The sequence below is a fragment of the Silene latifolia genome, chromosome 7 (assembly GCF_048544455.1).
Source record: "Silene latifolia isolate original U9 population chromosome 7, ASM4854445v1, whole genome shotgun sequence".
Classification (NCBI taxonomy): Eukaryota; Viridiplantae; Streptophyta; class Magnoliopsida; order Caryophyllales; family Caryophyllaceae; genus Silene; species Silene latifolia.
In genome coordinates this window covers 55,785,347-55,797,773 of record NC_133532.1, presented here as the reverse complement: position 1 = coordinate 55,797,773, position 12,427 = coordinate 55,785,347, and the positions used below count along the sequence as shown (strand labels likewise).

Sequence of the window (12,427 nt, the reverse complement as noted above, 5' to 3'; positions counted from 1 at the left end):
GTTTTAGTTGTTTGGCGTAAAAGGGTTTCTCACCATCTAATTACTTTAATACACCTTTTGTTTGCATTTGGTTCAACAAAAGTTCTATTATCAAAATGATCCTTCTCCATTTATTGAATATATTTTGAAAAAACTTTTAAAGCTCACCGAAAAAGTTGATGTCAATTTAAAAGACTCGAAATTAGATGAAAAAGTTGATGTCGAATTTAAGTCGAAATTAGATGAATTGAGGTTTAGGAATTAGGATACATTCAAACTTTAGAATCCGAATCAATTTGGAAATAGGAATCATAAGTGAACCAAATGTCCCAACTCCTACTCTACTGAGCTTGGCTTGATTCCGGGTTTTATATTAAGAACACAAGTGAATCAATCCCAATTAAAGTCGTTCGTCAACTCACAACTCTGAATAAATCACTAGTTCAACACAAGCTTCACCCTTCTTCAATTTCCTCAATCACCCACTAAATTCCCCCCTTTTTCATTGGATAATAATTATTTTCAGAATTAGAACCCTTCTCATCCTTTCTGAAATTGCAAGATTAAAACCCTAATTAAAATTGGGTATTGAAATGAGATGATCGTAACCTTGATTGAAGATGATGAACACCGTCAACAATGGAATGATGTCGTCGTCGTCGTCGTCGTCGTCAAATGCAACCACAACAACAGCAGCAAATAATCAATCGTTGTCGTCAAGTGCATTGAAGACGTACTTTAAAACCCCTGAAGGTCGTTATAAGCTTCACTATGAAAAAACTCATCCTTCTGGTCTTCTTCATTTCTCTCATGGCAAAACTGTTTCTCAGGTTATTACTTTTTCTGCCCTTTTCAAGGTTACGCATTTTTCCCGATTGTTTACTGTATTAGGATTTGGGAATTTTTAGTTATTATCCTCCCTTGTATTTATCGTTTTAGGACGGAAGTTTTCTGTGGGGTTAGGGGGTGGGGGATTACTGATGAAATAAGGTAAAGCAGAAAAATCGAAAATTTTAACTGAAAGTATTAAATTGGCCGTTGTTCGGTAGGCGAATGGCCGAATGCCCTTCCTAGCCTCCCCTTAGATCCACCACTAGCATATGATACTGTAGGAGGAAAAAAACGAGCTTTTTGTATGACAATTATGTTGTAAAATTTGGATTTTTGGGGCCGTTAGCTGGTGAATTATACATTTGGCTGAGTAGTTTAGTTAATTGATTTAGTGAAACTCTAGTATAGGAAATTTGGGTAATGGAATGAGTTTTCTGATACTGTATATTATGAAACACACCTGCATAATTGCCGTTGGTGGCTATGTATAACTAAGTTGGAACTGCAGATTTTGGTTCTGTTGTTAGTTGTACATTTGGTACGTAATGCTAATAGGTTTACATTAGTGGAGTGACCATTTGCTAATATATAGAGGATGACCCTTGACTGAAAATGCGATGAGAATCTGGCATGTTGGGGGGAGGGGGGAGAATATGAAGTGACAGCAGCAGTTTAATGGGTCAAGGCTTGAATTAGAGCCTGGAGGCTGTTGGTCAGCTCTGTTGCCCTGATTAAAACAAGTGAACAGGATTTTGATGAATAATCAAATTTCGTACTCCTTATGTTTAGTGGGATACGCAAAAATAAGTGTGAAACTTGTATTGATGGTCTTAGAATTTATACTTTGGTTTGAGCCTTGTGAAACTTGTATTGAGGGTCATGTCATAGATTTCTATATTTTTTTTTTTTTGGGTTTTTTGATAACTCCTACCACATATAATTTAGATTTTACCAACTACTACCAAAGTAATATTTCTTTAAAAACTGCTACCAATATTGCTGGTTCGGATTAAAAATAACTACCACATCAGGATAGACAGCAAAAAAAGATCTCAGCCATCCATTTCAAATTGTCATCTTAAAGTGCATTTTTATTTCCTTTATTGCCCTTTACCCCATCCCTAATGTGTTCTTCTAATACATTCTTCAATAACTCCATTAATTTTCAAGTTCATCAAATTAAATTCCCATTCTCACTCTCTTGATCTACTCCATTATTCTCATTCTCATTACTTATTTCATCTTTTATTTTCAAGTTTAGGTAATTATTCTTTTTTTTTTTTTTAGTTCCTCTATTTGATTTAACCATAGTATGTTTTCAAATTAGGGTTATTCATTCTCCTTTTTCCTGGGTTTGTTTTTTAATTGTTGTAGCAATTGTTGTACCCAAACATATCCCCTCTTTAATGGTTGTAGGCCTTGTAGCAACTGCAGAAATGGAGGAATTTGGGGAAGAAGTAAAAACATACCCTGGATTGGAACTCATTGGGGATTTAGATTAAATGTAAACCCTAATATGGGATTCAATTTAGGGAAGAAGTTTAAAAGATTGAGATGATTTTCAGGATCCCCAATTTAATTGGGAAGTAATTTAGGTTTAGGTTTAAATGATGATTGAAGTTAAAAAATTAGGTTAAAGAGGGGATATGTTTGAGTAATTGGATGGTATGAGTGAGGGGAGTGTAAAATAGGGGTATTTTTGTCTTCTCATGCGCAAATAGGAGGTTCGTGGTCATGTGGTAGTTGGTTTTAATCCAAACCAACAATATTGGTAGCAGTTTTTAAAGAAATATTAATTTGGTAGCAGTTGGTAAAATCTGAATTATACGTGGTAGCAGTTATCAAAAACCTTTTTTTTTTCTTGGACTTTGTGAGATTTTACAGGCCTCTTGGTGAAACTTTATCTGTGATAGATGCCACTTTTCTATCCATCAAGAGAGCTAGGAATTAAGTGTTTGTTACTTTATGCCACCAAGTATTTTATTTCGACAACACTAGTTAAATGATGCATTATTAGAGTCGTGGCAGTGTACTTTCTGCTTGAAACGTAGTTCTTTGTTTTCTTTTGCTTTTGGAGGAGAAATGTTCCCCCGCTTGACTCTGCCAGTTCTTGGGTTCCTGGAAAAATTGCATTCAGAACTTTGAGAACAATATTCCCCATCCCTTTCAGAATACGGCAGGGAGAATATCTGAAATGTTTTCTGTCAGGTGACCTTTGCTCATCTTAAAGACAAGCCTACTCAAAGCACACAAACATCAACTTCAGGTGCAGGTGTTGCCAGTGGAGTGAGATCAGCAGCTGCCAGAATATTAGGTACCAGCAATGGTAGGACACTTAGCTTTGTCGGAGGAAATGGAAGTAGTAAATATGCCAGTGGTACTGCTAGAAATGGATCTCTTAGTGCTTCAAGTACAAGTAATACAAATGGTAATCTTAATTTTGATGGCAAAGGAACGTATTTGATATTCAATGTTGGGGATACACTTTTCATAAGTGATTTGAATTCTCAGGATAAGGTATTTTATGCTTCCTGCATCTATCTTAATTGAGTCGTGCTTTAGGTTGTAATTTTGCTTACTTGTCCTCTTCTGCCTACAGGATCCCATTAAATCAATACTTTTTAGCAACTCAAACCCTATTTGCCATGCATTTGATCCTGATGCCAAAGATGGCCATGATTTACTTATTGGATTGAATTCAGGGGATGGTAATTACTTTTCTTTGCATCTGTTTGTTGCAACTTTATGAAAGCAATATATCATTCTTGGCCCGCGTTTATTCTGTAGTATACTCAGTGTCGCTGAGGCAGCAGCTACAAGATACGGGCAAAAAGCTTGTTGGCTTGCACCATTACAATAAAGATGGTATCGTAAACAACAGGTATTATTTATATTTATCTGATTATAGCTTGCGGTGTGTGGTTTTAGAGTGATTTTCGACTTGTTCAAACATTAAAAGAATGATCTTCGAGGTATAGTCTGTCATCTATGTATCTGAACAAAATCTTGTTGCATCTAATGTCTGACAGCGCACTTTCATCCATGCTTATCAACATAGAAATTGATGAGCCTAGTTATGTATCTTTGTTTGTGATATCCTGTTTGGAGTTTTCCTATTGAGTTGGTGAAGGAATTTTTACGTTCAGTTCCTTTATTGACTTTTAAATATAGTTTGGATCCCTTTAGAAAATCGTTTCCTCATTTGAGTAACCATTTAGTGCAGATGCTTGTTCAAGCTTCCAAATGAAAGTTGCCATAGTCAAGCTATGCAGTGTGAAACCCAAACATTTCAAAAACAAAAAAATAAAAATAAAGGAAATAAAAAAAGACTATTCATTGAACTGAATAGCCATGCTAAAGCTCCTTTATCTTTTAAGGAGTGATTCAAAGCTGGCTGATAACCTTTATAATTTATACCTCCTTTGTCTTTCGTATTATTATCCCTGTAATTCGTAGCATATGCCGTTATGAATTGAATATTTGGAAAAGGAAAGTGGTTGGCGTAGGAAGCCTCAGTGCAATTTTTGACAATTTTCATGCTGGTTCATCTAAATTTAAGTTCATTGTGTTTTTGACAAAGGCTTGCGTACATCCGATGCCAAATTTAACTCAACATAAGCAAAAGCCTTTGAGACACCAAAGTGATATTGTTTTAATAGTTTAGTTTCGCTTGAAGAGTACCATTTAGTAAAAGATAATAGTAAAAGGGATTTAGAGGCGTTTTACGGTTTTACCCTTTTGTAGGAACTAGAAAAACATAATGTACTAGTATGGTATGTCTTATGTGCTGCAGTTTCCAATATTTTTTTTATTGTAGTTAGAATATTTATTCCATTGCTTCATTGCAATTGGTTTTGTAGCTATTTATTTTACAATTCTATGGTGTTTTGAATTATGCATGAAGAGTGATTAAGTGTTTGGGATTTCAGTGACTTTAACATCTAAACCATTACGTCAAATATAAGCTCATCTTTATTTCACTTGGACTTTAGGGGTGCCGGTGGTAGTGGCTTATGATACTGTTAAAACTTATTGCTTGCTTTGCAGTCGTTGTACCAGTCTTGCATGGGTGCCAAAGGGTGATGGCACCTTTGTCGTTGCTCATGCTGATGGAAATATGTATGTATATGAGAAGGTATTGGCCACTTTCTTACTAGAAATGCTGCCCTTTAATTATCACTGTATGGTACATTTAGCAATTGGTAGTTGAACTGATCTACTTTCTCTTTTATTATATGATGTGCACTCCAGAGCAAAGACGGCGTTGCTGACTCTACATTCCCTCCTGCAAAGGATCAATCTCAGTTTTGTGTATCCCATACTCGGACAAATAGGGTACTCCCTCCCATTCTCTGCGGTTAACTTATTTTATGGCACAAATATTTAGGAAAGCAAGTTGTAGACGTGTCTTGACTGTTTTTCCCTTACAAGTAAAGCACCCCTCACCTGCCGCACCTCCTTTACTTCTCCTGCCTTCAACCCCCACCAGCCCCACCCACAGCCATATCCTTTCGGCCGCCTCTGTAGCCGGAGTCTCAACATGAACCACAGCTAACTGACACACCTCATATACCCCAGCCACCACTTGACTCCCCTATCATAGCTGGATCCTCAATTCCTCATAAACAATCTGCGGTGGCGGGGGATATGAATCAATTACTGATGTTCTCGGCACCCTCGATCATTTCCAACAACATCGCCGTAAACGTGGCAGGCGTTGTGGCAGCGAGTATACTCTGACGCATCTGAAGAAAGTTGGCGGCACCGGGCGAAGATGGAGTTCCAGGGATACTCCTTTTAGTTGATGACGGTGAAACGGTGCAAACCAGTGAATGACCAAAATATGGGAAATGGTGTTTTTCTAAAAAATGGGAGGGAGACACAGGAGTATTATATGGTGTGATGATTGCTTATCTGAATATAAAAAGTTTTCTAGTTGCGTTCTTTTTTTTTTTTTTTTTTTTTTTTTTTTTTTTTGGTCAAACACTACTTAGCATTTACTCATTTTGCGAAGAACTAACTAAAGTTTTTATTTTTCGTCGAACACTACCTATTTTATTTACCAAAGTTCATCAACCACTACCAAAAGTAGCTTTCTGTCAAAAAAGTCATGTGTGACAATAATACTGGAGGTGGTGCTGTGCTTTTTTGGTCACATTTTGAGTTTAAAATAGGAGATGGAAAGAGGGAGGTAAATCTGGAAGAGTCTTATCATCTTGTAAACTTCATCTGTTTTAATTGAATGGAGTCTTTACATCTCAGGAAGTGTACAATAGACCATGGAGTATTCCAGCGATCACATCCCTTTTTGTTTATTTATATTCTTAGCGGTTTCGGTCTGAGAATCGATCTCTTAAATGGTTGTCGGTACTTGATCTCGGTCATTATTTTACATTTGCACAGTCAATATCGCCTCAAAGTGTGGTCAGAGTAATTTTTGAACTTTTGATAACTTGGTCGTGTTTTGGTGGCATGATCAATATTTAACACCAAGGTCTGAAGTTCCACTAGGGAGGGAGATGGTAACCGATTCCCTCCTCTAGGTGCTATGGAATTAATACTCATGCCTTCTCTATCTAAGGTGGGAGCCAATGAGCCACTAGTTCAACCCTTGTCCTCAAAATCTAGCACGTTTTCTTTATTTTTGCTGCTGTCAGTCTTTCCTTTTTCTCTTTATTTTTTTCCTCCCTTTTCTTCTTCATACCTCAACTTTCACTTTTAGATAAACTCCCCAAACATTTCATTTTCATTGAGCCCCAGTGTATTATTAATTTCTACCAGAGTCCAAAATCCTTGAGTTTGGAGAATGAAATCGGATTGATAATATGGTTACCCGATTCGCTATGAATACGCCCTTACCGATTCACTATTCACTCTTATATAATGTGTGATATATGTCTTTTCGGTAAGCGACCTGATAAATAATGATTCGCTATTCCTAGTGTACCTGAGCGAATCCGATAACCGTGATTGATATCCCCCATGTTTGGGTAAATAAGAGTAAGTCATCTCTTAAGTTGTGGGACAGTAAACTAACCAGGAATCTTGGTATTGTACGAACACTACTTAGGAAGGAGTTGGTTTTCTCTTTTTATTTTTTTTCCATGTTTGTCATGGTTGCTAGCCATTTATTTGCATACACCAACCGTGTATAGAATATGACCACGCGAGAAGCCATAACATCGAGACGGATACTGTATATAACAAACTTACTCAATTCTTAAATTTTTTAACAAATTCTTCATATATGGATTGCACATGAAGTTACTTGTTTCTTGTATTTGGTAGCCTGTAATGTGATATATTTGGTCGTTTGTAAAGTTCTCTTGTTGATGATCCTAGTACTATTTACTACAACCTCCATTCCAATTTATTGTTGCCATTTGACTTTGGTAGTCAACCGATACCAACTTTGACCATTAATTTCTTAAAATATGCATAGAGATACATTGTGAATTTGGCATCTTCAATTTATCAGAAGATATATTTCATATTATTATTTTTAGAAAGTTGCATCTATTGTACATTGTTCAAAACTATCTTCTAAAGCTGTGTTACTCAGACTCGCCCACCAAGTGTCAGGTGCGACACGGTGTCGAGTGTCAAACTCTCCGTTTTAAAATTAAGCAACATGTGAATACAGTCAAAGAAGCGTCTAGACCAGTTATTAGACTAGGACACGACACATTGCGTAAAATATTTAAACTAGTGATGCTCTGCACCAAAAGAAACAAGAGGGAAATTTAGTTTTCGCTTTGTTCAACTGGGTGCTTGCCTCCCCCATGTCTCGCTTTCTATTACACCGTATTTTTTTTCTCTTTCTCTTGCTTGCTTTTATTTGACAACATTGAAATTTATTATGAGGATTGTTGGGTGTCAGTTTCGGGTCTAATTTTGGTGTGTCGGACACGTGTCCTGTGTCGTGTCGTGTTGTGTCTACCACGAGTCTTGTCCGATATACGACGCGGTGGCTAAGTAAACTATCAAAGTAACTCATGTTCAAAGTTGACATCGTTTTACTTCCGAAGTTAAATGATGGCAATATAAACCGGATGAAAGGAGTTTGTGTAGTATTTTTTTCCTTTGTCTGTCTCATACATCTCAAATTCATGACCAGAGTAATCCGACAGCTAGATGGCACATATGTCAAGGGTCAATCAATTGCATTGCATTTTCCAATGATGGTGCTAGCATGGCAACTGTTGGAAGAGATGGTATTTTCTTATATATCTTCTTGTTGAATAAAATTTAGTGGAAGTTTGCTGTTTTATGACTACTGTCATCTATTCATTTCATTGCTTAGTCAATTTGATTTATGTCTGTACAGGATACCTGCGAGTTTACGACTACAAGAGAGAACAACTTATATGTGGTGGAAAAAGTTATTATGGGGCACTGCTTTGTTGTGCGTGGAGGTAATCAGTTAGCTCCTTTCTAGCTATCCTTGAAGCAGTCTGATACTTCAGTTTTGCTGTTGCACTTCTTTTGTTTACATAGAACCATTTCTTGTGAGAGGTGTAGTTCGCGAGGGCTCACTTTCACCCCCTTTGATTTTAAAGAAAGATGAATTACATCTCCAATTCTGCATTGGCCCCTTGCTCTTGGCTCTGAAAAGGTGGGAAAGACTATTGGGATGTCTTCGGGACAAACTGTCATAGTGCAACGATAATAGTCCCTCTATTTCAATATATATGTAGTTTCAGTTGTTCTTGGTAAAAGTTTGACCTTTAGTCTTACGAGATAAGTAAACAACTACTTTGAGAAAAATTATCCCATCTATGTTTTTAGAATTGTGATGAAAAATGCTCTGTAGAGTATACATTTACAATGCTTACTCATTTATTTTGAGAAATATTGAAGAGAGATACGAGTATTTGGAAATGTGAAAATGCCTTATAGTGTTATATTATGAAATGAGGAGAGGAAAAAAATACTCCATTCACCAAATCCAGCATGCTAGCCAATTTTCGAGTCTTTAAAAACAATTAGTTAACTATAATGCAACTGGTTAACAGCGGGGATGGCAAATATATATTGACTGGCGGCGAAGATGATCTGGTTCAAGTTTGGAGTATGGACGACCGGAAAGTTGTAGCCTGGGGAGAGGGGCATAATTCTTGGGTAAGTTCTATATCTGTTTTATTAACAAGTTAATCATGTGGTACTTGTGTGGTTACAAATTGTTACCATCTTCCTAATTTGTTCTGTGATTCTGATTGTCTTTATTATAATATTAAAAAGTTGCCTATTTGGATTGCATGCTTGTCAGGTTAGTGGTGTAGCATTTGATCCATACTGGTCACCTCCTAATTCTGATGACACTGGAGAAAATGTTGTGTATCGCTTTGGTTCCGTTGGTCAGGTGAGAGAAATGATTTATATTTGTTAGACATCAGTTTATAAAATTTGTCAATTTGGTGTGTAGTGTGAACTTTTTAATCTTCTTTCCAAAACTTTTTACCACAACATTTGTATGATTGCTCGCAAAGCATAGCTGATAATGGGTTTAACACCCTTCAACATCAAAACTGTCATGTGATTCCCTTTACACAAAAATAAAAATTGTACCTAGGTATGATAGCACAGTTGATAGTCCGGCTCATTTGAGTCCAAATGCTAGTTACGATTAGCTACGTGCTAGTTTATGGATGTTCAAGCACATTTTTTTACTTTTTCCTGAAAAGCAATCAGTCTGAAACTCTGAAAGTTGGCACGGTTGCTCACTAGTTTCTCTTCAGATCCTCTACCTCATTTCTTGCGCTTAAGGGGATGGAAATGGTGTATAGATATATTCATTTGCTACAATAAACTAATGGTGTATAGATATATTCATTTGCTACAATAAACTATCATTAAATTATAATGAGGCAGTCCTCACTCTAAGATTTGTATGGGTCTGGCTCTCTTTTTTAGCTGGCAAAATAACATCGACAATGTCACAAAATAGATAGTAAGGGTTTTGGTGTTTTTACACTTCTTTATCTATATGCTGCTACTATGAACGTATGTATGTCTTTGTTTCATCGTGGTCTTATCGTTAGTGTTTTGGTATCAATATTAATTCCGTTATGAACCATCGGGGCATCGTGGCTTGATCTCAGACCCTTACGCAAGAAATGCATCTTATTCGTCTAAAAATACAGTTGTGACTACCTGTAAAACTGTTACAAAGTGGCCGCAGTGTGCTTTTGCTACCCGAATTTAATAAGCTCTAACTTCTTTCTAATTGCTGGGATCAGCTTGTTCAAAATCAAGGTTATAATTTTGTTTTGTGGTGAGTTTCGAATTTTGAAATATGAAGTCAAGTAATTTAGATATATTGGTAAAACTTACTTAATAAACAAATGCTCCTTCTGCTTTCGAAAATCTACTTGGGAGTTGTGGTAGTAGAATATTCCTGCGTAGCTCAACTAAGCTTAAATCCTCTAGAATTGAGAAACAACTCGGTGCAGTAGAGTTTACAAAATGATAAACTAAGTTACTTGCTCCCTTTTTTTTCTGGTGTGTAATTGTAACTGCATTCATATATTTATTATTTTGTCCATCCATGGTACACTCTGGCGACTCCACTGAAAGTAAACTCTTGACTAGATTTGCTGGTTATGATTACTCAACTCTTCTTTGGAACAGGACACACAACTTCTCCTATGGGACTTGGAAATGAGCGAGATCGTGGTACCCCTTCGTCGAGCTCCTGGTGGATCCCCTCGCGGCGGATCCCCAACGTACAGTACTACGAGCCAATCATCTCATTGGGACGCATGTCCTTTGGGAACACTACAGCCCTCTCCCAGCACGAGAGACGTCCCGAAGCTCAATCCTGTGGTGACTCATCGTGCCCACACTGAACCTCTCTCAGGGGTCATATTTACCCAAGATTCTGTACTTACTGCTTGCCGGGATGGTCTCATCAAAGTCTGGGTAAGACCTGCAAGCGTCGAGAACCAAACCAGCAATTCCGAATCAATTTTGAATACTGCTTGAGATTAAGTCATCCATGATTGCGAAAATTTGTTGTGAGCAATGAAAACATGGAGTCAGTTTTAAAGTGCAACTGGCCTTTAACAAGGCTTGTATGTGTGCCAAATTATTATGCACTGTGTTTTTCAGTTTAGTAACTTGTGGTTGAGTAATTTGAACAGTTGGTCGTGCCATCAACGGTGTTGTGAGGATGTGGCATAGATGAAGCTGTAAATGTGACATTGCAAGCCTGTTTTGTAACTAGCTCAGATAACACTAGTGTATACTAAATTACTAATAAGAAGCTTCGAGTACATAGTATCATTGTTGACATGGGACGACTGGTATAATGTTCAAATAATTTCTCTGAAGATTTAAGTACACAGTACACAGTATCATTGATGATATGGGAACTTTAGTATCATGTTCAAATAATTTATCCAGTGAGAACATTAATTCAGTGCTTATATTTATCATGATATGGTTGCTCCGTTCAGTGTACAAATATCATCTAATTTAAACTGGCGACTAAACTGTATGATGTCGGTCCCAAAATCCTCTTACGAGAGGCCGGTTTGACCGATTGACTCAAAAAGTACCATCATCACGCCATAATCCCGCTTGTCCATCTCTTGTCAACACCCCTCCAACCATTCCCGAGGCCTCACCACACCCGCAACCTCCTTCATCATCAAGCCCAACCCATCCGAAACACCTTCTGCCACCCAACAATCACGGAACAAGTGGATGGAAGACTCGACACGACACTGACACAACGAACACATAACATCATCACTACCGACTTGGTTACCTTAGTTGCTAACGCATCGCTGCACAGTTGCCAGAAGAAGAGTTTGACCTGAGGCCACACTTGCACCTTACACAAATTATTCCAAATCCATTTACACCGCTCCCAGCTAGATGGTTCTGATATCCCTTGCTCGTCGCCTTCTAGAAGCCCATAAGCTGATTTAACACTATACTGGCCATCTCGTTCCATACTCCAATACCACGAGTCTTCGCTTCGAGACCTACTATTGTGGATATTCCGCACCCGATCCCTCTCAAAAGGCAGCAAAAATAGGCTGAGTTTCTATTCATCCCAATTACACCGACTCACCACTAGCTAGGAGCTCCGAAACCCGTGCCATCTGACCATCCCCAAAACACTTTAGACACAACACGACCCGTCTGATTACCCGGTATCCAAGCATCGCGCCATATATACGTCCCCATACCGTCTCTAATCCTTCGTCGCAACCCCTTATCCAACACCCATCTCACTCCCAAAATATCACGCCACGTATAACTCGGGTTATGCCCCAAACCTGCTTCAAGAAACTCGCTTCCACTATAATATCTTCCCCCGATTAATATCGCCCATAAACACTCCGGTGACGTAAGCAGCCACAATGCTTGTTTTTCGAGTAGAGCCTGATTCATATTATGAAAATCCCGAAACCCCATGCCTCCCATACTCTTTGGTTTACACAAACGCTTCCATGCCACCCATGTAATTTCCTCTTCCCGTCTTCATACCCCCACCAAAACCTCGACACCATCCTCCGAAGCTCATCACAAAAGCTAGTCGGGAGTTTAAAAATACTCATAACATAGGTACTGGCAACAACCTTTATTAGAATCTCCCTATCCGCCT

General features: G+C 37.9%; 1 protein-coding gene across 1 annotated transcript; it reads left to right on the top strand.

The window, feature by feature from the left end:
- Positions 1 to 242: 242 nt before the first annotated feature.
- LOC141592178 (putative catabolite repression protein creC) lies at positions 243 to 11,106 on the top strand. Its single transcript, XM_074412766.1, has 11 exons — positions 243 to 809; positions 3,019 to 3,327; positions 3,410 to 3,518; positions 3,598 to 3,691; positions 4,858 to 4,945; positions 5,062 to 5,145; positions 7,928 to 8,024; positions 8,138 to 8,225; positions 8,826 to 8,931; positions 9,080 to 9,172; positions 10,441 to 11,106. Exons 1-11 carry the CDS (start codon positions 600 to 602, stop codon positions 10,792 to 10,794), a joined length of 1,632 nt encoding a protein of 543 aa, XP_074268867.1. The 5' UTR covers positions 243 to 599; the 3' UTR covers positions 10,795 to 11,106.
- The last annotated feature ends 1,321 nt before the right edge of the window (positions 11,107 to 12,427 follow it).

Excerpts from the sequence above, each read along its gene's own strand:
- LOC141592178 (XM_074412766.1), top strand. The coding sequence starts at position 600 with ATGATGAACACCGTCAACAATGGAATGATGTCGTCGTCGTCGTCGTCG. Across the intron at positions 8,226-8,825 it reads CTGCTTTGTTGTGCGTGGAG|CGGGGATGGCAAATATATAT; the intron begins GTAATCAGTTAG and ends ACTGGTTAACAG. Across the intron at positions 8,932-9,079 it reads GAGAGGGGCATAATTCTTGG|GTTAGTGGTGTAGCATTTGA; the intron begins GTAAGTTCTATA and ends CATGCTTGTCAG.